General features: G+C 37.7%; 4 protein-coding genes and 1 long non-coding RNA gene across 12 annotated transcripts in view; 3 read left to right on the forward strand and 2 right to left on the reverse strand.

The window, feature by feature from the left end:
- Positions 1-479: 479 nt before the first annotated feature.
- Positions 480-4,359, forward strand: LOC109861327 (acylamino-acid-releasing enzyme-like). 3 transcript variants are annotated; one of them, XM_020440915.1, is made up of 14 exons: positions 480-730; positions 863-1,083; positions 1,176-1,339; positions 1,413-1,558; positions 1,650-1,911; positions 1,997-2,145; positions 2,240-2,408; positions 2,491-2,745; positions 2,824-2,961; positions 3,045-3,265; positions 3,352-3,431; positions 3,507-3,554; positions 3,747-3,974; positions 4,057-4,359. In XM_020440915.1, the coding sequence occupies exons 1-14, from the start codon at positions 719-721 to the stop codon at positions 4,181-4,183; spliced, it is 2,220 nt and encodes a 739-aa protein (XP_020296504.1). In that variant the 5' UTR covers positions 480-718; the 3' UTR covers positions 4,184-4,359. The 3 variants fall into 3 exon arrangements, with proteins under 3 accessions (XP_020296504.1, XP_020296507.1, XP_020296505.1); XM_020440916.1 differs by lacking the exon at positions 480-730 and adding an exon at positions 741-769; XM_020440918.1 differs by lacking the exon at positions 3,507-3,554 and having other exon boundaries at positions 4,057-4,358.
- A 1,031-nt stretch (positions 4,360-5,390) lies between these two features.
- Positions 5,391-8,323, reverse strand: LOC109861330. 2 transcript variants are annotated; one of them, XM_020440922.1, is made up of 4 exons: positions 7,916-8,323; positions 7,548-7,780; positions 6,645-6,915; positions 5,391-6,573 (listed from the first exon to the last, which is right to left on the reverse strand). In XM_020440922.1, the coding sequence occupies exons 1-4, from the start codon at positions 8,001-8,003 to the stop codon at positions 6,110-6,112; spliced, it is 1,056 nt and encodes a 351-aa protein (XP_020296511.1). In that variant the 5' UTR covers positions 8,004-8,323; the 3' UTR covers positions 5,391-6,109. The 2 variants fall into 2 exon arrangements, with proteins under 2 accessions (XP_020296511.1, XP_020296512.1); XM_020440923.1 differs by having other exon boundaries at positions 6,651-6,915; positions 7,916-8,320.
- A 218-nt stretch (positions 8,324-8,541) lies between these two features.
- LOC109861328 lies at positions 8,542-10,709 on the forward strand. Its single transcript, XR_002250950.1, has 3 exons — positions 8,542-9,033; positions 10,206-10,489; positions 10,626-10,709. It is a non-coding gene; the product is annotated as an uncharacterized LOC109861328 (long non-coding RNA).
- A 3,188-nt stretch (positions 10,710-13,897) lies between these two features.
- On the reverse strand, positions 13,898-15,953 carry LOC109861331 (tRNA (guanine-N(7)-)-methyltransferase). Of its 3 annotated transcripts, none has more exons than XM_020440926.1 (7): positions 15,902-15,953; positions 15,232-15,322; positions 15,017-15,144; positions 14,756-14,940; positions 14,564-14,677; positions 14,381-14,482; positions 13,898-14,264 (listed from the first exon to the last, which is right to left on the reverse strand). In XM_020440926.1, the coding sequence occupies exons 2-7, from the start codon at positions 15,315-15,317 to the stop codon at positions 14,133-14,135; spliced, it is 747 nt and encodes a 248-aa protein (XP_020296515.1). In that variant the 5' UTR covers positions 15,318-15,322; positions 15,902-15,953; the 3' UTR covers positions 13,898-14,132. The 3 variants fall into 3 exon arrangements, with proteins under 3 accessions (XP_020296515.1, XP_020296514.1, XP_020296513.1); XM_020440925.1 differs by lacking the exon at positions 15,902-15,953 and adding an exon at positions 15,455-15,895; XM_020440924.1 differs by lacking the exon at positions 15,902-15,953 and having other exon boundaries at positions 15,232-15,895.
- Positions 15,954-16,031: 78 nt separating this feature from the next.
- Positions 16,032-26,385, forward strand: part of LOC109861332 (kinase D-interacting substrate of 220 kDa) — a 32,911-nt gene continuing 22,557 nt past the window's right edge. The window contains exons 1-2 of one of the 3 annotated variants that reach the window (XM_020440935.1): positions 16,032-16,234; positions 16,805-16,879. Coding sequence is in view for 2 of the 3 variants with exons in the window: in XM_020440930.1 (XP_020296519.1) it covers positions 24,245-24,388 (144 nt within the window). In the remaining variant the exon portion in view is untranslated. Of the gene's footprint in view, positions 16,235-16,804; positions 16,880-18,009; positions 18,135-23,234; positions 24,389-26,385 lie in introns of those variants that run through there. The other 2 variants (XM_020440932.1, XM_020440930.1) reach the window with 2 other exon arrangements.

The following is a 26,385-nucleotide window of genomic DNA, read 5'->3' on the forward strand; positions in this document are numbered from 1 at the left end:
CAAAAAGTCCGCTACTTTTATTAATAATTATATTTATAGTTTAAAATGATGATTATATATAAGACAGTTTTTCCATTATCGTTTTCTTTTAATAAACTAATAAACTTACTTGTAACACATACGTTTTAAATCTATCAAACGCAGAATTCAATTCTGCAAATGGCCAATAGTTTTACGTTTTGAGAAGAAAATAATAAAGAAGAATAGTTACATTATCGACACGACGTAGTTGTGGACTACTACTTAGTTCGTACGGCGCCCGTTGGCGCTACGAGCAACCCCCCCGCTTGCCCTCCGATCCCCGCGCGTTTTCCGCGATTCAGTGACGCGTTGTGTACATGTATTATAAGGTCTGTTCTTTTTCCATACTTTGGCTGCACTAATTCACAGTCTATCTTTTTTTTTCAATATAGATAAAAAAAGATAGACTGTGAACTAGTGCATCCGAAGTATTGAAAAAGAACAGACCTATAGTGTCTGTAATAAGTTCATTCAACCTTCATATGTTCGTTTCGCGGGCATTCGCGCGTTTTGTGTTTTGATATTGTGTTGGATATATATTCTCTATATCATCGAATTGAGATAACGGGATTGTTTTTATGTTTCTTTACAAACTTACGTCACTTATCTTTTTGTTATCAGTTAGGAATATTCAACGTGTTTAAACAGCATATGATATATATTTAGCTGTAACATCGGCGGCATTACAACAGTCAAAATGTCGGCACAGGTATGTTGGTGTTGGATTTGTTTTGGTAATAAATTCTTTGTAAGAATTGCTCTCTTATTTATTACTTTTTAGAATAATTGAATAATATTATGTGTAAAATACACTATTTATGTCACACACACACATACACAGATGAAGAAACTGGTGGATCTCTACAAATCAGTAGCTGCATATCCAGATTTAGTTTCTGCGAGAATTCAGGGTACTGCAAGTAAGAAGCTATTCGTACAAAGTGTGTGGAAACAAAGGAATCTAGAGAGGAAGACAAATCAGACCTTTCTTCGGAATTATGACTTGAGTTCGGATTTGACTTCAGTCTCTGCGACTGGATTCCCAATTGATGTTACCACAGAGTATGTAATTTTGTTGTAGTTCATTTGCAAAACATTCAACATAAATATTGTTTGCTTTTAAACATCTACTTGAATTCTTTTTGAATATTTAGACTTATGTCTGCTCTGACCAAGAATGAAGAACACAGAGCTATACTGCGACAAGCTACTGTTGACAACACCACAAAACAGTTTATAGAAATTTGGGATAAGGAACATCTGATGAAAAATTATGATCTGTCAGCTTTGGATGTCCATGGCGATGTTTATACAGATAGTAAATATATTTTCCAAGTTTTTTTTAAATATGTATAGTAATTTGTATTGATACACAAACTTTTTTTGTGCAGTGGAATTTTCTTCTTTTGAATGGTCTCCGGATGACACAAAACTTCTATACGTGGCAGAAAAGAAGCTTCCCAAGTCAGAACCGTTTTACAAACAAAAACCATTAGATAAGAAAGATAAGGAGAAGAAGGAAGATGAGATATCAGTGGTATATTTTTTATTTGTTTAAATATTTGCAGTTCTGTATCTCTCTGTACATAATGTTTTTTTGTTTTATTTAGTCTCCTTCTTGATTTCAGGGCAACGAATATATTTATAAGCCGCATTGGGGAGAGCAGTTGGTGGGCAAACATCGTCCAGTTGTTGCAGTCCTTGACACCACAACGGATAGCATCACTATTTTGTCCGGAATACCGGACGATCTTTCGCCCGGGCAGGTGACGTGGACGAAAGATCAAGATGTAATTGGTGTTGCCTGGAGACACGAACCGCAATACTTAGGCCTCACTGCGTGCACTAATAGATACTCCTGGATATTCTTATTGAGGAACGGAGAATATCGTAAGATGCAGTTTAAAAAACAGTGTTTCTGTGGAAAACATGTAAAATAAAATAGTGAAATTGATGTAACTTTTATCATTTACAGAGAAATTATCCGATGATGATTGTGCCGTACAGAGCCCCAGAATAAGTCCAGATGGCAATTATCTCGTCTGGCTGCAGAGAAAAGCTGGTGCTGTTCCGCATCACAACGCGCACAAACTCATGATGCGAGATTTGAGAAAAGAGAATCATGTAATATGTTATTTCACATTAATTTAATGAAAAATTAAGTGAGCAAAGATTTATGTATGTTAAAGTTCAATATTGAATTGTTCTTTATATCTAGACCGAGGAAATCGTGGAAGTGGTGGAGATGAGTAAAACAATTAAAAATAATAAGAAATTTTACGGAATATATCGTCGTTTGTCCCGTCGTTGTTGGAGCGATGATTCTCAGTATTTGTTTTTCAGCACCCCCCAAAGAAACAACATCGTTTCGTACATTGTGAATATAAGTAAGAAAACTAGAATATGAAAATTATTAATTAATTAAGATTTATATTACGTTTACACAGAAGAAATAAATTTTATTTATAGAAACAAAAGACGTCACCGAGATAAATAATGACGGAAGCAGTCTCGTTGTATTGGACGTGAAGGAGAATGTGATCGCGTTTCTGAACATTTCCTTAACACAGCCAGCCAACTTGATGGTCGGTCGTTTTGAACTTGGAGCGGCAGATAGTGGCGATATTCCAAGAATTGCGATTTCAACTCCAGTGAAGATTGATGGTTTCGAGGAAATCATATACGAACCTAACGAATATATTTACAACAACGACGATAGCATAAGTAAGAAGATTGCGTTGTTTATGGGCGATTTCGTTTCCTGTCAATTACTTAAACATGGATTATGGATTTTTGTTTTAGAGCAATTCAACTACATTTACTTTGGCCCAAACAATGGTAAAACCAAGTCTGTACCTTTCATAGTTGTGCCACACGGAGGTCCTCATAGCAATTACACAAACGTACATATATTGGATTACTCCTTTTTCGTGAAAGCAGGTGATAAATATGTAAAACGCGTTTCCCTGTGTGAAACTTGATTTTATACGCTTATCAATATGAACATTCTCGTGGGATTTCAGGTTTCGCGGTGGTGCAGGTGAATTATCGCGGTTCCACGGGTATGGGCAGTGCGACCGTGGAATATCTTCAGGGCAAAGTAGGAGACGTGGATGTGAAGGACTGTATAACCGCTACCGAAGAAGCGATCGAGAAATACCCTTGGCTCGATCGTGACCGCATAGGTCTTTACGGTGGATCTCACGGTGGATTTCTAGTGACGCACTTGAGCGGGCAAGCTCCGGTAAAAGAAATATATTAATATCGTTCGTAAAACAAGTTTAACAATTCAAATGTGGCGCGTCAATTGCAACTCGATTCTCGTTTCAGGATATGTTCAAAGCAGTGGTCGCCAGAAACCCGGTAATTGATATCTCCGTCATGTTCGGTACATCGGACATACCAGATTGGTAAAAATATTTAATATTCGATAACGATGTTTTTTTACGTCCTAATCATTCAATATCCCAATATTTGTATTTCAGTCGCAATGCTCTGACTAAGGAAGAGAAAATAGCGTTTCTTCGTAATATGTAAGCTTGATCGTTCATGTACTTCATAATTGCGACTAGTCTAAGCCTGACTGAAATACAGTTTTTTACTTTTCTTTGCGCATATTTATATGATTTTTATAAATATAAATGTGTGTGTGTGTCAATACTTTTCACACGAGTCTGCAAAATTTGTAATGTATATTTAAGCGTAAGTGAATTTCTTAATTGCAGGTGCGTCGTAGAAGCGGGTTATCCGTACAATGTCCTCAGTCCTGACGAACCGACGAATAATACGTTGATTGATATGTTCGTGAAGATGAAGAAATGCTCGCCGATTGTGCACGCTGACAAGGTCAAGGCGCCAACTTTGGTCTGCATCGGGACGAAAGATCTGCGAGTGCCGTCATCTCAGGGAACGATGTGGTATCAACGGCTCAAAATCAACAATGTGAAGACCAAGTAAGCCACAGTCGGATGCGTTTTATGGCAACGATTGAAAATGCGCGTCGTTATTAACAAACAATTTTGCATATTTTCGCAGAATGCTCGTATACGAGGACAATCATCCTCTGTCAACCGGACCAGTTGAGATTGATCATGTCATCAACGCTTGTCTTTGGTTGCTCGAGCACACGTCCGTGCGCGAGGATATCGCAGACGCGGAATAAACATTCTATTTCTCATCCATACACACATGTACAGTGTATATAATATATATATCTTTATTATCACAAAGTATATTTAGATATTTACATAGATGTTATTGCAAAGATTTTATAAAGAGACTTGTATAACATTCAATTTCCAAAATATATACACGCGCCGTCTATAGGATTTTATATATATATATATATATATATATTTATACATATATATAATTTGTTATAACAGTTTTATACTTTGTGTATACGTATAAAAGTTGTTATAAATATATACGTTGCGTGTATAGCTAAGTAAAATATTTATCAAAATATACTACGATATACAGTTCACACACCATTCGTTTCGGCGAATGTCTATGAACACAATGAATCCAGTCAGATGTGTTTTTTTACTTCGAGAATATTTGTAATCGCCATGCCCACTATCTAGCGTTTTCGAGTTCAGTTGAATCGTTCCGAGAGCGATTAATTGCGTCAATTTGGCAAATCGACCAATCGTCATTTGACAGAGTAATCCGCAAGAAGATCTTCAAACGCGCGACGTATCACGACGAGTTTCATCAAGTGAAAGGTGTTGTTGCCGGTTATGGGCGATCACGCTAAACGATCTTACTGGCACTTTATACGAATTTTTCAAAAGAGAGCTCGGCATCACTCGACTTAAATTCAAATCCGCGTACAATCCGTACACCCGAACCGAGTATGGAAATATTTTCTGCTATCACAACGACTTGGGAAAGTGGATTGAAATCGGTAACAGAGGTATATCAGGCCGGAAATGATACCACTGATGGATCTAACACTTCCGATGTACGCTTTGGGGCTTGTTGATATACGATCATCTGAACAACACACGCAATCTTGTTGGATTTGGAGATGATTCACAGGACATCCTACATGTCGATTAGACAAATAAATATTGATCTCTTGCCGAAGAGACGTTATTGATTGCTCCGAGAGCGAGTCAATTCGCATCGGTCGAAAAACGCTACGTGTTACAAATATTGACAGTGTATAACTTAAATGAGTAAAGCTTAAACAAAATATAACTTTAAGTTTTTTAGCTAACAAAGTGTTGCGACATGATACTTTGATCTTGATAAAATACAAGAAATCGACGATCTTTGTGATTGTTAACGACGTTTAAAGATTTTGTTTTTTTTTTTTTTGTTATCCTTATAATAAAATTAAAATCATACATTGTGTCTTAGTATTTTTTTCCGATACTCCATCCGAAAATAAGTGAAACAACATTCAAATTCAAACTTAAAGTTATATCATACATGAGAACAACGAAACAACTTAATTTATCTAGCTAATCAATTTGCTGCATTTTCGTAATCTCACTAACGTATACAAGAAACAACGAAACAAGTTAGTGTTAATGCGACAGTGTATGGTGGCGTAACTAGAAATGGACGGTGAAGTAGCAGCGTTCTGATTGTGAGAGGGAGGGATGAGAGTAAAACCGCATTATCAATTCAAATTTATACCTACGATATTTGTTGATTTGCTAAGATATCGTTCGTGCGTAAAAATAACCGGTATCACAAAAATGAGATTCACCTTGACAAGGTCTGTCGTGCTAAAACTTATTTATAAGAACAACGATCGCAAAACTCCGCTTTTGTAAAATTCGTTTTTCTGCCGCGAGTTATTACGGCTATATGTATAACTTGATGCATGATATTCAGTTAATTTGTACAAGTCTTATTTGTAACAAAAACTCCGCTCACACTTCAAGTGTGTTTATACACATGTGTATATAGGAAAAGGGTCTAGTTACGTCACCGAGTGCACGCAACAGCGTCTAATTAAAACATTAGACGTCTTGCGTGTTTTATAACACGCTTACGAGTCTAAATCAAAATCAATACAACTTGGACACTTCGTGTTTGTAATGCGCTTCCAACTCTGAATTATATCCAACACTTACGTTCTGGCAGGATTGCTTTGTTCGGGGAACAACGAGTCATAACTGGGAGGTAGATCCTTGTCCACGACCGGTGAGGATACCGCCACCTCCAGCATAGGGGCTGTGGGTACTGCGCGATTTGAATTCGGAATCGCCTCTACATCTTGCGACAGTGAGGTCGGTCGTGAACAAACGTTCGGACCCGCGCAATCCGACGACCAGCACAACTTGTGCGACTTCTTGCAGATCCAAAGACACATGACGAAGATGATGAAACACAGGATCATGGTGGTGACTGCCCCCACGGTGACTTTTGTCGCAGTGTCTTCCTTGGATTGATCTAAGTTGGAATACTCGCAGTTCCTCTCGTCCGAGCACACGTTTAGCGGACAATTGGCCATCTTGTCGCATACGTATTCTCTTCGGATGCAAATATCAAATCCTACCGGTGCGTATTCCTTAAGATCGACTTTATTGCAACCTGCGAATAAATTGTCAATAAAAACACGCAATTTGTATTGTTTGACATAAGAGCGTGCAAGTGAAACACACCCATACTTTTGTAAGGAGTGTAAATTATAGTGAGGTCCAGAGACCATCCCCTGGGCACTTCTTCCTTGGAGATTACTATTTCAGTTTCAATCGCAGCTTTTGCTTCAAAGATCATGTACTTTTTCCGAATAGGATCGTATTCGGTGAATTTGTCGTAATTATCGTTCGCATCGAACGAAACAGAAGAATCGGCTACTGGATACGAATATGTATGACTGCGATCTATCTCTCCGCAGAACTTGCTGGTGTATTGACCGTCGCTCTTTTTGAACTAAGAAAAAACAAAGTTTAAAAACGTTAGAATGCAATGTCACGAGAGCAGAGAAAACAATTGTGCGACGCACACACACACACAAATAGAATTTTCATATCTGAGCATATCGAGACACATTTTTATTTAAAATGTAGCTGTAGATAAAATATTTTTAGTTTTTCCTACACGACATAATACGCGATATATATATTGTATGTCGAGAAAAAATTAAAAATGTTTTGCAAGTAGGCGAATGTACACACAATTAATGCAAAACTCTGCAGCATTCACAGATGTACATGTGTACATTTTAATATGTTTGCTCATCACAAAATACTGTTGTAGGCAAAGATGTTAGAGTCACAAACATTATTTATTGAATGGACAAAATATATTCTTTTCAAACAGAAGATAGCGTAAGATGACTGCTTAGTCTTCAAACAACAAATACGAGTAGAAATCTTACATAAATACGTAGGAACGTATTTTGATCGCGTCTGCCAAGAGAATACGTTTTAAACAATTGTCTTCAAAACAACACATGTGACGAATAAACAAACATCGAAACAATCTCTCAATGTCGAAGTTGGAACGCGTGGAAAATTCTGGCAACGCGAGGAGAATTCAAGTTCATTCCCTGTTGCGCTCACCCGAATGTAATCCAGACAGTTGTCGCCTTTGGTGCGCAAAAACATCTTGTGAATCACTGCAAACAGACCCTCGCCTTTCTCAGTCTTGAATACGAAGGTGCAATTGCGATCGGACTTGACCATCCACCGGTCAAACATGTGTTTCACGCTGACAATCGCCGCGACGCCGTTGCGTATGTCGAGCTGTCGCTTTTCGTTCAAGATGTGACAGATCTTATCGTTCTCGAGGTAATCTACGGAAACATAACGGATAACTCACACAGTGAATTTGAGGTTAGAGTAAAAAGCGCAACCGACACTAAGTGTCACATCGCCGCGAGAGAATGTGGTAGTTTTTATTCTCTCGCGAGAATTATACGCGAACTTACACTCGGTGTATTTGTAACGCGTGCACGAGCACAGGTGCGCGATCACGATCGCAATCATAAACGGGTAGACGAGGCGCGGACGAGCCATTTCTTCTTCTTCTTCTTCGTCGCGACCGATTTGCGGTCCGCGTGTGTCACAAAGCCATGCAGGACGTGACAAACGACACGGAGCCAACGAGGATAGGTACGTTGTTACGCGCGATGACGAAACGCGCGCGTTTACGACTGTCCTTTTCCGCGAGATTTCTTTTCGTGAACGCGAGAAGAGTCGCAGGCGGTACACGCAACGCGCGAGACAGTTCTTCCTCGATTACTCCGAAACCGAACTCCGCGAGTGACTGAGAACGACATTACCGGAGCGCGTCACATCATTCCCCGCTTTTTCCCCGGGAACTACGTACGTCATTGATGATTCAATGACGCACACGCGCCGATGATTCTCACGAAAATTCATCACTATCGCCATCTGAAAATCTATAGTTCGCGTCACGTGTACGATGGATTTTTGGTACAATCGTAAATTTTGAATGGTGGGGAGTGCAATAAATCGAGTGACGAAACATCGCTCTCTCGAATCGAAACCTCGAAAGAATTTGACTCTGCGGAGTGAAGCGTGCGTGTCGCCTCTCTCGGACGTAATTTTCCGAGGAAATAATTAATTACTTTAGAGAGATGTGATTCGGAACACGGAAGAGAGATGAATCACGTAATTCCGAATGCGAAGACGCGGAGTTCGGCAAAATTGAAGTGGGTGATACGGCTGTCAAGTCGATCGAGATAATTAAAGTCAATTTGGTGTTCCGGATTATACATAATTGTCAAAATTCATCGTCACACGACAAGTAGTGAGGATGTTAATTAATTAAAAATGACGGTTTTTAGACGCTAGCAGTTTTACGAAGCTAACAGAGACGCTATTATCAATTCCTCTCGGGCTACGTTTTCGAATTGCGCAACTATATTCGTGGATTATTCTGTCGCCCGGCCAAATATATGTATGCGCAATAAATATTACTGGCTTTTCGTGCCACGTTCCGCGAACGTAGATCAGTATTTCACGATCGTTGATCCCGCCCCGGTGAACACGCGGAAATCCAGAGTCCGCGGAATGTGCGTCGGTACATATCTTTTCGTTTTCGATCAAAATATAAATTTTTTATTATTAAAATATCATAATAAGTTTATTAATTAATTAACTTAAATTTTTTTTACATATTTCATAAATTATCAACAATATCGTAACACCCTCAAAATTCAGTTGGGACTCGTATTGGTCCAGTTTTTTTCCTAATATAACAATCACGAGTAATTTATATTTTTTTCAATTAAATATAAAATGAGAACGTTTTTCCTGAAAGTTGATTGACCCTTTCTCTTCGATCGTAAAATTAGCTTACTGCTGAGAAACACAAAAGCAATGAGAGATAACCGCAACTTCTCACAACACACGTTGATGAGTTTTTCGCTCTGTAATGTATATTGTCTAACATAATAAATGATTCAAACTGCAAGTGAGTCATTATACCCGGCTATACGATAGTTCTTTCCGTAATCTGAGATCGGCGTAATGTTTACGAACGTGATCGTTAACGCGCATGTACGTGTGATAATAATTTTGCAATAGAATCCGTGATTTCCTCGTCGACAAATAAGATTTAATAATGATGTTTGCACATGTAAAGAACCGCGAGAAGAAGAAACGAATCGGGCACGTTTAACGATTCCACGGTCACGGCGACCATTATGCTCGACAATGATCTCGTCGCGCAGAGATCGTTCAAAGTTGAAGAAACGAATCGCGGAGCCGCGTTCTTGTAAATACATCGCATTCGCGCCTGAGAACGTTGGATTCTAAACAATCTGCCGTGTTCAATTCTGAGTCGTGTAAATGAGAAACTTGTATTTTTCTTCATTATGTTTGTCATCAAACGCGCGCGGTGTAAAGAAAAAACTTCGCGCTTCGCAACAGAATAAATTCTTGCCGCGACTGGAAGTTTTTGCATCGACAGGAGTTCCCGTATGAATAATTTATAATAACAATAAACCAATCACAACTCGTAATTAATTATATTCTATGTGTATTATTTTTGTAAATGAGAAAAGGCCAATATTTTTTCATTCCCGTTGAAGGATAGAAAAAATTTTATCTCTTGCGGTATAACATGCGCAAAAATAACACGTTGCTTAGGGAATTTCTTCGTTCTGCATTCTGTGTGTGTTTTTTTTTTATGTGTTTCTACTAACCTTCACAGGTGAATACATATTCAGAAGTTTCCGAAACACGTTTCAGAAACCGATTATTACATCGAGCTGTACAGCATGTTACTGTAGCTCGGTATTACGTAAGGCCGACATTCAGAACCATTATTATAATTATCCTGCGGGAGCAAAAAACTGACTTCGAAGGATACATGCGAGCGACATTATGGTCGCAATTAAAGATCTGCCTGCGATCTCTTTGACGAGGAACTACATTGACTTCGGTCGGACTAATGTAGAGGGGAAGAAAAAGATTCCGTAAACTGTGTGTGTCTCGCTAATCACGGTCTGATATAACGATCAGGCGGAAGCGAGGTAAATTATAACAATCGTGCTAATCGTTAAATTATTTTTTTATCTTCTCATTTCTCTCAACATTATTTAAAAGTTTTTAAAAGTTTGTGAATCACTATACAACAACATATAGATAATATTTTGTATCCCCACACAGAACGAAAACTACATTAGATATCCGTTAGACGTCAACAGCTCCGTGCAATATCTTATAGATGTCTAATAGAGTTTTTGTGTGAGGTAACGTATTAAAGTAAAATGTTATATGTATTATATATAAATAATATATGAATAAAAAGATTTTTTTATTCCTTTATTTCTCTGAACCTTGATACAAAAATTTACTCAATACAAAAAAATACAACACAAAATTTTACAAATATCAAAGGAATTTTCAATACAACACGTGACGTTGTAAAAAAGCACCAGCGAGAGAGACGGCTCTGTACGAGATTGTCTTCAGTCCCGACAGAATTTATTTGCGACGGAACTCGCGAATAAACTTTTTTACTGGATACTTTTTTATTAAAACGGCAAGAAAATCATTGCGACGAGAAAATCTGTGTTTCATATATATCCATCTTCATGCACCTGATCGGTGTTATTTTCATAATCGCTGTTTGCTTAACGCTGCACTGAGAAAAAAATACTATTAACTCAACTAAATGCGTTTAGTTGAGTTTCAGTTTGTTATCTGAAATACTTGGTTTTTTAATTCAAGCATATGGTAATAAAGATAACAAATTCGTATAAGTTGAATTAACAATAGTGGTAATGAACATATTTAATTCACTAAACCATGAATTGTTTTGTCGAACATAAGTTGTGATAATTTCAAATAAAAGATACTGTTAAAAAAGATGAAATAGGCAATTCTCATTTACTTTAATTGAATATAATCTGAATTTCTTTGTACTAAGTATTTCATCTAATCAAACTGCTTATTTTTATAAGCAGACAAAATATTGTGTTGTCCTATTGTGTTGTACATTCACAATTACCTGTATTTAAGCAAATTATAATTTTGTTAAAACAACTAAATTGTCTTTCGGTATAATCTAATTATTATATCTATTGAAACATGATATCTTCTTACATTAATCAATATTTTATTGACAGCCCGTGATCGCTGCATATAGTTGAATCGAATACTATTTTGTTACTTCACCAACTTTTTTTTCTCAGTGTGCAATTAATAGTTATTTATAGTCCCGTATATACCAGTCGTGTCAAGAGCGACACGTTTCAACGGTGACGCGAAGTCGGAGTATTTCATAGACATTCACGGAGCAATGTCAGTTTCGGCTATCAGAATGTCGTGACGTTCGCGCTCACTTTTCCAGGCTGCCCATCAGCTGCGGAAGTTTTCTATGCGGAATATTACTCGACATACGATAAACATTTACTTTATCGTATGTCGAGTAATATTCCGCACGTTTTTCAGCGCACGTACAAATGTATATTTGTAATCACAATCTTCGGTTAAAAATCAGGTTTTGTCACCAAAAGTACATGTGATTACATCTTGAATTGTTTTAACAAGCGCAAAGAATTAAGGAATACCTTCTACTGTTTTAGAAATGAATTTGTGATGTGGCATCAGAACTTCGAGTTCCACGTAAAAACGGAGAGATTTCGTCTAACAACACTATTACGCAAGAATATATATATAGCTATTTTACACCGCGATTATAAACTTGACATTGACTACATTTTAATTGCGTTACAAAACGAAGTCCTTGAAATTTTAAGCTAATATTAAAATTCAGTTGTAAATATTTATACTGAATTAAAAATGGAATAATTTATACTGAGTTAAAAATGGAATAATTTAGTAAACAACAACGCTTGCACGTCCACAATTTCAGAATACAAAATGAAGACACTGAGCTTTCACGCGTTTAACTCGAGTTTCGTAAATATCATTTACAAGATGATTTGCAGTTACTGTAATTGGCCAATCAGATGGTGCGAAACGTTAGAATAGAAGCAAACACATATATCATTTTTGTGAGACAAAATAAAAGAATCGCCTTGTTCGTCACACTTTTCACGCCGAGATATTGCGAACTGTTTGTTCAATATCTTGAATAAGTCCTGACACGGATGCGTTAGTTCCAGATCAGTGGCCGACGAATATCTGCAAACTGCTCTGTCTGTGTATACTGCCCACTTTGAAGATACAGATGCGATGTAAATAGCATTTCTAAGTGTCTCCCAACCATAAACGGACAAATATCACTGGATATTTATTAAAGAAATAATTATAACAAAGTATTTATANACGTAAAAAGAGTTAGAGAGANAAAAACTATAAATATTTAAAGACATCTTTAAAAATACTTAAAATATATATTATATTTAATATTTACATATGTAATAATTGTTTTTTTTTTTTTTTTTAAATAAATATCCAGTCGTCCGTTACCACATGTTCGGTCAATAAAACACAGTTATCTTATTTCTGGTTTTTAAATATATCTTTAGCCCCACACAATGTGTTTAATATTTTTTTATTTTACTAATTACGTATATTAATTTGCGTGTGTAAACAATTGTAAATAACAGGTAATAAACATGCAATGTCACAGTCCCTAGATAATAAGCAGAGCTTTACTTTGGAGACTGATGCGACTGAACACGTGTGTCAAATTTCATCGGCTTCGATATTTTCGCCTTCGTNCACTCTTGTAATTTACGCAACCTTTGTATCTTGCGTCTTTACAGGATCAATAAGTTATTTCGAGATTTGCAACCGGGAGCGTCGGAAACGTTGCGCATCAATTACCCTGCGACGATGTTACACAAGAGTTTCTTTGTTATCAAACTGCTCCTAACGAACGCAATCCCTCGGGGTGATCGCTACTTGAAACATCAAAAGAATGCAACTCTGTTCCTATTAGCTGGTTGAAAAATCTCGCAGCCTCTCGTTNCGACGTATGAGATACGACTGTTTGCATCACTTTTAACTTTTTTTGTTTATTTCTTATCATTATACAGAAACGCAGCTGGAANAGAAGAAATGGATAATTCTGGAGCTGCGGTACAAATTGTTGGGGAAGAAGCAAGATGAGATTTGGATCTCAGGGATGATCGTCACGTCTGATTGCAACACGGAGACACGAAGATCTTTTTGAATCCGAGAACAAGTTCCAAGCTTTTAAACGCACTTTATGAAAGGAAAAAACTCGATTGTATATTTTGCCACCGCGAGCATTAACAGCATAATGGAAAAAGTAAAATATTTTATTTTTGACTCTCTATATTTGCTGACCGAACTGTTTTGTTGACAGGCAATTGTATTTTTTAGATGTTACTCATAATATATGAAGAGTTCGTTTTAAAGACTATACAGTTGATTAAGGATATGGACATCAGTCATAAAAGCTATTTACTATCTAGTATGAGCAGAAGAAAACAAATTCCAAGTATTAAGAAATGTCAAATTTATTTTCAAAAGACACTTGCTAAATGATACTTTCACACACATTCCATTTTAGGATTTACAAAGTTCAACTTCGCGATTGTTCAGGACAATGAAGTGTCTTTTGCTTTGACATTAGCACGTTCGTCAAAAATTTCTGTGTAATCGTAAAACTGAAACACTTACTGTCCTTATTTTTTTTAATTATGAAATATTAACATAACAGAGCAATCGCCGCTGCTAGCTGCTCAATTCCAAGTAAGGATCCGCGATTCTCTTAAACACAGCCAGGAATTTGTCTCCCTTGTTTCTAGTTACCTTTTGGCCTTCCTCTGTGCTCTCATATAGTTTTTCCACCACGGGATCTGCCACCTGTAGTAGCAAAAATAATCAAAATGTTTAAATACAAAAAATGATCACTTATAAATGACAATATCATACATAAATATAAAATAAAATATACAAATATTACACAAAATTGTACTTACCAGATCTTCTTTAGCAACTTCCTCAAACAANGGATGTTCTTGGAAATGTTTAACAATCCAGTTGTGCAAATCTTCTACATCTGTTATAGTATATACAACAGCCTGTACAAGAGAGAACAAGGATTGTAATCTTCACAAATTAAAAACTTAATTAAATACAATATAAATGAAACAATAACTTACACCCTCGGCCAATACGTAAGCGTATTCTGCTAAGAGAGACTTGCTTATTATTCTCCATTTGTGCTTTGACTTTTTGAAGTGTGGATCTGGATACAGGAAAAACATCTTCTTTAACTATACAGATTGAAAACAAAATAAATTTATAAAATAGNAACTCTTCTATACTTTAATCAATCAATTCTTATCTTTCACCTGTCCTTTGTGAAAGTAATTCGGCAGGTACTTCATGGCGTTTGTTCTTAGGCAGGCGATGTTCTGATACTGTCCGGGGTTTTTCGAGCGCAAAGCGGCAATGCGATCCATAACGAAGTCGGATACCTTTACTCTGATTTCCATACCAAGTATGAGATTGTCCGGAAACATCGGTGACAAAGTAACTATAAAGACAGATTGTATTTTAGACAAGTAGGAGATTATTTGTCAATATTAGAAGTATAAACAAATGATAATTACCTAGTAATCCTCCATAGCCGCAACCAATGTCCGCGAATTCCACCTGTTTTTGTTGTTCTCGCATTTGCTTGGTGGAGAAATATTGCGGATACAGGANGCTCCAGTCCATCAACTCTGGTTTAATGGGACTGTANAAATGAATACAAAATAATTTTNGTAGTTATCTTNAAAACGCTATAAAACGCTGAAGAAAATGNTGTTAAAATTTTNCTCACTAGTCTATGCAATGATCGGCTATCGGATTAGAGTGCGCACGTTGTCTGTAAAACTTCTTCTGAGGCAATGTTACCGTTGTCGACATGATTTCTAGAAATTAATTTCCCACCTTTTTTTTCAGAAAGTTCACGCATAAAATACGTCTTCAATTCCTTTCTAAAACGGGTCAGTATTTGGCGTATCTCATTTGAGAGGTTATGTATAAAATATCTATTGTTGTACCTCCGAAGAGAAAAGATAATGTACCAGGAACAAGAACAAATATTTNAAAGAAACACTTCCTCGCACTTAAATTGCGAATGTTTAATACGCGCTTTTTATTAAAAAACAACAATAGAATAATAATAAATCACGGGATGTGAAGAAAGTGCAGTAAGAACTGTTAAACGTGAAACATATATTCTTTTTTATCTTGCTGTAAACTGTTCAGTGGTTTTTCAACAACAAAAACTAAAAACATACACACGCATCAATTTACTCGTTGAATATATATTTATATTTAGTGTACGCTAAAGTAGAGAAAACACACGGGAAAAAATTTCATTGAGGAAATCAACCAATCACGAGCCGGCATTCTTTTGACACGGTTTACATTTGACANAATGCTGTGATAGGTCGAATTTCTTAATGCGTAAGTTTTTTCGTATGTTCCTGGCTTAAGAAACGCACGTGTTCGAGAAAATTGTTCGCATATTCGGATCACGTTTGACACTTGGACACACGTGCGCGGCTGATCAGCTGATCGAGGCGCGGCGCGCGCCACCCGGCGGTCGACGATGACACCAGCCGTGAGAAGCAGCGAGCGAAGCGGACGGAAGAAGCGCAGGAGAAAAATCATTCGCGCTTTGTGTGAACATAATTGTGTGTACGTTGTTGTTTTTTGTTCGCCGCGTGTTAAAAAAAAATGTGATCGCGCGTACGGACAGTGCCTGTGTTACGCGAATGAACCGGAGTCGCGTATAAAAGTCGAAGGATCGCGAGAGGACAACGAAATCCTGCCAGGTGAGGTTAGGTTAGGGCTGCGGATCTCCATTCCGCGACGGCTCTTTGTGTTAAAGCGATGGAAATAAGCACATGCGTGTGTATTTACGCACACGCGTGTGCGTATACTTCCGGCGCAGTTGCTTTTGTCTTTTGTAAATCTTCATATGATGTTTGGATTAAGAGCGAATAATAACAATATTATCGGTTCATTGTTATGTACTCACGTTTGTATCGCGATGACACATAATGACGGGAATTTTTGATGACACTTCATTTCCCAGACTGGGAGAATGACTGGAAAAAAATTCAAAAAGTATTATGGAAATTCGCGTGACCCGTGATTTAATTGATGTAAGAAATGAAACTTGTGTTCTCTAATTTCGTAAAATGTTTTTTAACGTTGAGCGAACTTTTGGGACAATTTTCAAAATTGTTGTCGAAAGTGTGCGTCATACAAATTTTTCATTTGAGCACACACCTACACACATAAAAAACAGTTATAATTATTTACACAGAAGTGAAGAATGTTCACGAAATTGTTGAAAAGTAATTTATTTTACTTTGTTTTTCTTTTTATATGCTTTACAGGTGCAAGAGCGAGCAATTTGTTGTATACATGACCGCATCGAATTTCCGAAGGAAAAACGCTTTTTTATTTAATTGGTAAGTCAAACATTACGTCGCTCATTGCATTTCTGCCGCTCGATTGAGCGACATCGTGCTAATTTGATAACGCGCATTGCTAAAGAGACGACGCAATTATTAGGTATGTATATTTTATCGGCACTGTTTGATATCGCAAAACCGCACTTTTGTTCGCCGACTTATAGCCAAGCAAGAAAAAAATCTTCGTTTCTTTCGTTCAAATCACATAATACGTTCGTGCGCAATTAGTTTAATTGATTTTTTCGCCGGCGTATTTATGGAACGCTTATCTTTATATCTTTCTACCTACTCGCGTTTATACGGAGAACTTGTAATCGAGAGCGTGCGGTTTACTTAAACCGTTCAATTAAGCTAATGCTCACTTGGGAAACGCGAAATTGGTGCATTGTCCTCGTGGAACCCGCAACACGCGCGCCGCGTGCGATGTGTATCGATTGCATAAACAGAGCTCAGACAAGTTTCAAGAAACTTGCATAACGCGATTGGTATTTGCTCCATCAGTATCGGCCGATTGTAGATCAATGAGATTGATCGCCCGCAAATATGCATATCCCGATGCGGCACGTGTTTGTTTGCCTTGTTATCCGCATGTCGATTTATTATAAGATGTACGTGCCGATTGTAGAACTTGCGTAGTTTTTCAGGAAAAAAGACTTTAGAATTGACAGAGTTAAATTAACAGTCGCAGATGACAAATAGCGTACAAAAATTATCAGTTTGTACGCGAGAAAACAATTTAAATAATTGTAAATTATCACGAAACGAGCGCGAGAAAAATATTTCATTTTTTGTTTTAATGAAAACATTATTTGTAATTTTAATTTAACTTTTTGTTTTTAAATTCGTGACATAAAAAATTCTGCAAAATGCACACAGTGTGTGAGAGCAATGTGATGAAATGATTTGTTTCGCGCGAAAATTGTGTTTCGCAGTTTTCCGCTCGCAAGCCGCCTCGACAAATCGCGTCGCGTCTCAACAAACCACGTGGCGACATTTGCGCGAGTACGCACGTAAACAGAAGAACACGCGACCCGAATGACACGACTTTTCCTTAGTATATACATCAAAATCATTAGCGAAATAATACATCAAGTGGTCTGACAAGCGCGCAACCACGAGACTTCTGACGATTTCTTTGTCTACTGATCTGGGTGTGACTATATAAATACGACGCATCGTTCGCGGAAAAACGCAATAGTTATTTAGAAGAAGAAAACCGAAAATGTGGAATCGCGAAAGATGGTGGTGTACGGTAAATATTTTCAAAGCTGATTGAATTTTCAAATAACCGACGTACACAATTACAACGCTCGTATACCTACAGTTAGAGTGATGAGTTTTGAAATTTGAATTTGTTTTCTAATCAACGTGAAGGAAATTGAGTTTTTTGCTTCCCAGAACACATCGATTATCTCTCGATTATTTTACTCGTGAAAAATGTTTTCGCGCTGAATTTTAGCGCGTTCTTTTTTTTTGCGAGAAGAAGAGCAATATTTCACGTGAAGTTTTCTTCTTTTCTGACGTTTCCCCCTTTTTGTCGAGGAGAGGTATAATAAATGGGCCAAGCGTTATATTGAATCGTATATTTTTCATGTATTATCATATCCGAAAAAAACTTACCTTTTTAAAAAAAGGTAAAAAAGTGCGCCAAGTACACGCACAACACGTAATACTTTAAATTAAAATTCTAAACTCAAACTAGTATTTATTAAAAAATGTATTTTATTTTTAATATAAAACATTTTATTTCTACANCAGTATTAAGATATTGCTGATTGAATTTTCCCCCACTCCTAAAATTCTTCATTTTCGCGTATATAGAGGTACGGTGTGCCTCGCACAGTTCGGGCGCACTGCGCGCGCGTGAACTTGGCGCGAGGCACTACCGTGCCTCTTGATATACGAGACGCTATTATTAACGATCGCAACAATTTTTTCCAAGCAATTATGCTTCTTCCAACCAACATTTTTTTTTATTTTTAACAAAGAGGCATCGCGCGTCACCGCCCGCGAGCTTTTCTCAGGGAGCAAAATGTCACTTGACATATTGCCGCACGCATTTTTCTAACCAGGGTTTTCTTACTGAAAACTTTAAGTGACACTTCGTAGCAGTAATAATAATTAGAAGTTACGGTTTTGATATTTCACGCGTCATTCGCGCAAAGAGACTATTTCTAGCTCGTGTTGATACAAATGTGAAATTCTGATTCTGTGTTTTCTTGTTTTTCTTATTACAAACGATAGATTACTCTTTGTAAATACGAACTTTTGCGTCGCGCGAGTCTCTTTTGTGCCGTTATCAATTCTCGTTGCAAACACACATCGCTACATTGTTCGCTGACATTTGTTTAGTCTGGCATTTAACGATCAGCTGTTCGTACCCGCTTCTGACTCTACCCGCGACGAGCGGGCACAACTTCGAAGTGTTATCGATATTCATTCGCCGGACGCGTCATGCAAATAAACTGAATCGCTTTGAATCGACGATTCGAAAACCTTCGACCGACTTTGAAATGAGGCCTCTCCGACCGTATATATAGATACTTTACAGAGTCGCGAAGCTAAAAAAAAAAAAAACGACTTTCATTTGACGGCTGCCATTATTCTGATATTTAGCGCGTAAAGTTTCCGACTAAATCGCTGCTAAAAAATTGCCGCGGACAAACAATTTGACGCGTTAATACACGCAGGAATATACATATACACGAGATAATATCTGAGCGTGGCATCTGAGATATATCTGACATTTAATACCGACTGAAAGATGAAGGGGACCGATGTTACTCTCTATGAACACTCCTACGCAACGAGATCATGACGTCGTCGTCGTTGTTGTGGTCGCCGCCGCTATATGCGTGTTTTCCCTCTCTTTTTTCGCACCACCTGGCTAACGGGCAACTCGCCGTCGCGCCGGCTTGGCGTCCACGTGGACGGCTCACCCACACGCGAGTGTGTCAGGTGTTGTGTGGCCGTCGCGCGGTCAAATGTATTCTCTCCTCGGCCTCCAGTAAGGATGTCGCTCTGCTCGGCTTCGCGCGCTCTCCTCCGTCTTCGTCTTCGATTCCGCGCGAATCCGCAATCGCGTCTCCCGCACCGTACAGTGTGAACGATATTTATCGGTGTGCGAATATAAGAGAAAATAAATGAAAACTAATAACAATTTAAATAGTAACAATGAGTTAAAAAATCAAATATTAATAAACATAAGGTTCGGATTGTTATTGATAGAAATGTTCGTTAATATGCGGTGACACATAAATGTCTCGTGACAGCCGTGAACTTTTTCTGAGCAAGAGGAAGAAGAAGACATTGAATATCGTGAAAGTTTTCGGCTGTGCCTTTGTTTTCGTTGAATTATTTATTATTCCGACAGGAAACTATGTTCGGACCGTTAGCACAGTTTGGAGTTAGTGCGTGTGGGCATGCGAGATTTGTGTGTATAAGTTTATTAAAATTTCATTAAAATTTATTTCCGATCTCCGATCGGAATAAATAAGAGTTCCGATAATGATATAATTTTCTTTTTCTTTTTGCGATGGTTTGCAAATTACGTGACGTCAAAAACAAAACAAAAAAAAATAATCGCGAGTGACGACGATGTAACAACGTGATGTTACCGCTTCGTTTAGTGAGTGATTAAAAGCCCTGATCCTTGGCCTCGATCTACTTTGCCGTGGTTTATGGTGACTATTCCATTGCGCCCTTAGATCAAATTAGCAGCGAGATTTTCTTGCGATTGTAATTTTTGTAGACAGGACAGCAGTTTGTCAATTCGCCATCGCGACACCAAGTGAAAAAACATCTTTGATCTTTGTAATTCTTTCATTATCATCTTTGTAAATTTTGTCTTTGTTATGAGAGAACAGTATTTTCCTTTTATTGATGTTTCTTAAGAATTTCTGTTTGCGGAAATGTTCCGTTGTGTATACAAATAAGTTCACGTTCTCTGATGGAATAATAAGTCTCGAAACACAGTGTACGATAATTTTTCATAACTTCAGAAACTCTTATTATTAGTTTCTTTTATTATAATTGTTAGATTTAATTTAAACACGTGCAAAACATGTTACACAACGTAAGTGTTTTAACGCTAGAACACAACCGGAGTTAAATGTACATCTAATTTCATAACATTCGTCAAGTGACGGATATTTAAAAAACATTTTATTCGTTATTATTTTTCTTTTAATAAATTTTTGTTTAAATAATTAATCGTCAAAAACAGTCACAGAGATTTCTAATACTTCACTTAATTTTTTCTCGTTAAGATAAAACTACTCCGAACATTTCTGTAATTTAAAATAAATAATCTGTCATTCTGACGGATTCGATTGTTCTAGTGTTAACACGTTTGCCGAAGAAAATGATTTTTTCAATGGAATGGACAGTGAGTGATGTATTTCATAAATTTTAAATGTCTCAGTGTTTAAATTTTAAACAGTGTTTTAACAGTTGCCGTTGTCCCAGCAACATCGTTTGCAAATCAACCGAGTTTTCACGTTTTTCTCGCGCTCCGGATTTCTTACTGCATTCGATCGGTTTCCTGCCCTATATACTTACGACCTGAATTCAGGCCGTAAGATGAAACCGATTTACTCTCTTCGCGCAAAAATAATTCGCGGTACGTGCGCGAACCAACGCGGGAGACAGAAATGTCAACGTTTGCGCTAAAATTTGTTCTTTGGTTTTCGTATTTTAAAATAAATTCGAAGCGAAACAAAGTCGCGCTCTCTCCGAGGTGCAAATAAAACTGAAGTGACATTACTCTCGGAAGACATTTGCTAAACGAATTTAAGTTTCACGATGCGCTTTGTGTTTTTACTCTTTTCTGTCTTTGCTCAACACTAGAACAACCTCAAATTGGAATGAAAATGACAGATCGCGAAAATGCACGTTTCTGTTTGCACGAGAAAAATGTTGCGAGTAGTTTTTCATTTTAACATGGAAAAATCGTAAGTGTGAAATATTAAAAGCTGAAGGTTTTTTCGGTAATTAATTCTACAAATATTAAAGAAATTAATCATATAAACATTAAAAACATTGAAAAGAATAACAAATAGAACTTTTTTTTTTCAAATATCCGTCAAATTGACGAACTTCCACATATGTGGAAAAACCAAATGTGCATTCAACTCTCGAGTTGTTCTAGTGCGAAATATTATTTTCTCCATTGCAAATATATCGCAGAACGAATAAAGGAATGTATTGTTGGCATTATACGTATTAACGTTGTAATTATTACTTTTGATTATGTCAGCACGCACAAATAGCGATTCATGCGATGCGTTTATATCGCTTAAGTGACTCACTAGTCAACTCATTCTAGTTTCCGCGGTTTCGAAGGTTGTTTTTAGATTATCGCGGTATTTTTCTTTTTTATTTTTACCGAAAAACGGGTGCTAACTCTCGTATACAAGTCTCGTGTGAATATTTCACAGCAACATAGTTCGCAAAATAAATCTGCAAATAATCCAAATATTGATTCGCGATTTTTCTTTGACGCCAATATATATATATATTTTTTTTTTAATTTAATACGCGAATTCATGTGACGAATATATAGGTAATGAGATATGAAAAAGAAAGAGTTTAACAAGTCGGCCAAAAATATTTCGCACCTGTTGTCGAGATGCAAAAACGTTTATCGAGTACTCAAAAAGGTGCGATAATGTGCGCCGAGAGGCCCGAAATGATAAATAACTGACAAAGCGAAGATAAATCGCGCGCAAAACCGTTGGCAAACACACCCGCGCGCGTTTACCTTCGTTCTTTTCTGTGGCAGTGTAGCAGTGAAAGCGGCCGCGAGCTCTCCTCACGTAATGCGCGAGAGGATCAGCTGATCCATCGATCCTCTCACACGCGATCGATCGCGTCTCGCTATCGGTTCACGCGCGCGCGACGTTATTATATCTCGATCGATAATTTCAATTCATCGCCAAAATCAATTTTTGCTTCACAAACGTGGGCACCGAACCTTGTTGTGATAATTGTTGTTTCTCAATAATTGATTGATAATCGTCCGGCATTTTTTCATTTCTACGCGCGATAATGCGTGTTATCAGAGATGTTATGTAATCAAAAAAATATCTCGTTTTGTTTTTTTAAATAAAATGAATGTGTTGAAACGTGCTATCTATATAGTCGCAAAATGCGAATCGCAAAAATGTGACATTTATTTTTATTTGTTTAGTATTACGGAGGCAATCGTTATCTTTACTACAGTAATCTCTGTAAGAATGGCTATATCAACGCTTTTGCACTCAAACACGTGAGCTGCGCGGCTCGCGCCTGAGGTTATGAAGAATTCAATATTCTCGCGCGAATTTAGTCTCGCTCGCAGTTTGCGTCGAATAGACGTGTTTTATCTTAAGCGCGGCTTGCAAGTTTTTTTTTTTTTTCGTAAAATTCATCTTTACATCGAGATAAATTGCTTGTAAAACAGATTTTGAGACTTATTGATCCATCAACACGCGATCGAATCGTAATCTTGTACATATCGTTTTGCCTCAATGTCGTTATGATAAAGTAAAATTAACGATAAAACTCGGTACAGTCGACGAGATACAAAATCACATTGCAGTGCTTATAAGATAATCAGCGGTATTTTGTCGACATTGTGTGCGCATCTGCGCGTGATCGCAATCTTCCGATTAGCATACGATCGCGAACGATTCTCTTTTTTTCTCAATTTTTGTTTGTCACAAGCTCTCGCTCAATGTTTTCTCGATCAATGTTTATGCGCGCGCGATTTCGAATTATCGGGCAATCTACATAAATCGCGATGTGCGCTCACGATATGTCGCAGTGACACACAATATCGTGCACCGCTTCGAGGCATCCTCGACAGCAGGCAGCCTTGAAGCAGCCGAGAGAAGAACAGAGGAAACGATCGTTCGGACGCAACAGATTGTGGGTTCTCCGTGTTGTTACGCGGGAGCGTCCGAAATTTCCGACTTGGCTCGACGCGTTTATGTCGCGATATGACGTGCGTCGTCGCTAAATTTCGTCTCACCGAAATGTGCGATTAATTAACCAATTATGAGAGTCAACGAAGGTGAACGTCTGGTTCGCGACGCTATTATTAATGCGCGATGACGACCGTCGTGGAACGTTGGTATCGAAGATCGGGGCCTCCTTTTGCTTCGAAAACGCTACAAAATCGAGATTTATTTATAGAGCGCAAACATATCATCTCTGTCGCGCGCGAATTCACGTAGCATAGTAGCGTGTACAATCGTCGAATCCGATTTTCAAAAGACAATTTTTATAGAGTGGTGATGAGAGAAAATTCTTCGCGTTGAATCGCCTGCAGTGGGGTTGAAGTAAAAAAAAAAAAAAAGAAAAAATTCGTTCGCGCACAAAATGTCGTATCTGCGAACAAAGACCAGAGTGCTCGATGACAGGACTTACAGACACGTCGGCGCAGAATGTCGCAGAAATCAATTTTTTCTGTTGAAAAGACGGCCTCAAAACATCGTGCTTCGTCTGGAACATCGGTTTCACGAGGTAACTTCGTCGGGAGAAAACGTATCTCTCACGAGCCATCTGTCTGCGCTTTGTTTTTTTTACAGTTTTGTACGTACGCGTAGAGAGATAATTGTTGCAACACACGAGTTCTTATCTTCCACAGTTTTTAAAAAATTAGATTTTTATTCCAGAAACATATCGGAAACTAATATTATTTTTTAAAATATATGTGTGCATACTGTAATATTTGTACTCGATGTTTAAATTGTTTTAAACTTTTATGTCGATAAAAGAAACCTTGAAGACGATATATCGTTTCATAAAATAATGTATAAAAGTGTTGAAACAACAACAATATTTGATATATTGTTTTTTTACATTGTTTAATATTTGCATTTAATTTTTTTAAATTAAATGCATAAACCTTTTTTAAGAATCATCTCTCTTTAAAATTTCAATTTAACCCTTACAAGTACTTTTTTTCACAAATCTAACAACTTCTACCAATAATAAAAGAAGAGATATGGTCGACTTGTATATACTTTGAGGAAGTCTATTATCGTATATTCTTCGCTAAAATTTACTGCCGCACACTGAAGGGAGCTGTGTGTGTGTGTGTGTGTGTGCGCGCGCGCGCGCGACAAACGCGCGTTTCTCGTTGCCGGCGACGACGCAACGTGCATACAAAAGCGTTCGTATTATTTCCCGCATTTTCTGACTGACCTATTCCGACGCTGAATGGGTCAAAACTAACAACGTCATTCACATATTATCGTGTGGAGTCACGTAGGATTCTTTCGTTTGGCAGCGTACCTTCAGTGACGCGACAATACACGCGATTTCTCTCTCTCTCTCTCTCTCTCCCGTTTTAAAGAGCATCTGCCGAAACTAGAGACCGCGTTCACGCGGCAACGTCTGTGCGACTTTCGGAGACAAAATTTTCCTTCGCTGCGATCGTAATGTGAATGAATGTATAGACGTCAACCCGGTGTCGCATCGGTTTCCAGCGGCAATGTTATGCGATTCCGTTCAACATCTCAAATGATTGATTTTCATGTACAACGTGAAAAATATCGATGAATTATTCATTCTCCGTGCGAAACGCGCACGGATGAACGTGGTAACTTGATTTTGTTCGCAATTTTGGGACGCAATCAACGTCGGTATTTGAATACAATAAGTATCTGAGATATATTGCGAAAATAATAATATTTATATTTTTCTTTACTAGAGAGAAATTACAATTCTGTGTTTTTCTCGAGGAGACATATAATTGTTATTACAGAAAGAAATTCAAAGAAAATAATTATTTCGTTTCCTTGAGTGAAAATAATTTCTCGCGGAATATTTTGCAAATACGCTGCTATAAATTCGGAGAATCAAATCCTCGCAATTTCTCGCTTGGAGATGGCCGTAAAACGTTATTAAGTCGCATAAATTGCACACACGTTTCGCGTGTGAAAATCGACATGCGATTTAATATTTATCGCACGTCGCCGTGCGGATCTCGGTCGACACGCCGCGTCGGATTTGATCGCAAACCGCGTACTTTATTGTGAAATTTGCGATATGTTTGAGACACTTATTCTCTTTCGGCGAAATTGCACGCGACCTCGTGCCAAAATCTACAAATTCGCGCGTCTCGTCCGCGGATCAAAGACACTCGTCATTGATCTAAAAATTTTTTTTTGAGTGCAACAATTTACGAGCACGCGGTTGCATAATATTCGATGCAATTTTGGCCGGCGTTTGTTTGCAAAGCAAAACGTAACGGCACTTCTTTGTGGTTTCCACGAAGAACCAAGGTGGTGGCCGCGTTTCGCCACTGCGGGTTTAAAATTGAATAGCGTGCCATTTGCACGCGTTGCTCTCGAGAGCGTTGCTTTCGAGAGATCTTTCGCTGGTCTATCGAGCACGTGCATTGTCTCCCTTGTATGGAAAATCAAACGTTGCATCGACATTAGTGTCGAGAACGAAACAGCGTAAAAAAAAAAAAAAAAAAAAAAAAAACACGAATAAGAGGCTCGTTATTGTCC

The sequence above is a fragment of the Pseudomyrmex gracilis genome, unplaced genomic scaffold, assembly GCF_002006095.1.
Source record: "Pseudomyrmex gracilis isolate BER0280 unplaced genomic scaffold, ASM200609v1 scaffold_692, whole genome shotgun sequence".
NCBI lineage: Eukaryota > Metazoa > Arthropoda > Insecta > Hymenoptera > Formicidae > Pseudomyrmex > Pseudomyrmex gracilis.

Bases quoted from the DNA above. Each gene is read 5' to 3' on its own strand.
- LOC109861330 (XM_020440922.1), bottom strand. From the start codon at position 8,003: ATGGCTCGTCCGCGCCTCGTCTACCCGTTTATGATTGCGATCGTGATC. The intron at 6,916-7,547 runs GTGAGCGCAACA...GTTTTTTCTTAG, and splicing joins ACTGTCTGGATTACATTCGG to TTCAAAAAGAGCGACGGTCA. The intron at 6,574-6,644 runs GTGTGTTTCACT...ATTTATTCGCAG, and splicing joins CACTCCTTACAAAAGTATGG to GTTGCAATAAAGTCGATCTT.
- LOC109861327 (XM_020440915.1), top strand. The intron at 2,146-2,239 runs GTAATATGTTAT...CTTTATATCTAG, and splicing joins ATTTGAGAAAAGAGAATCAT to ACCGAGGAAATCGTGGAAGT. The intron at 3,432-3,506 runs GTAAAAATATTT...TTTGTATTTCAG, and splicing joins ACATCGGACATACCAGATTG to TCGCAATGCTCTGACTAAGG.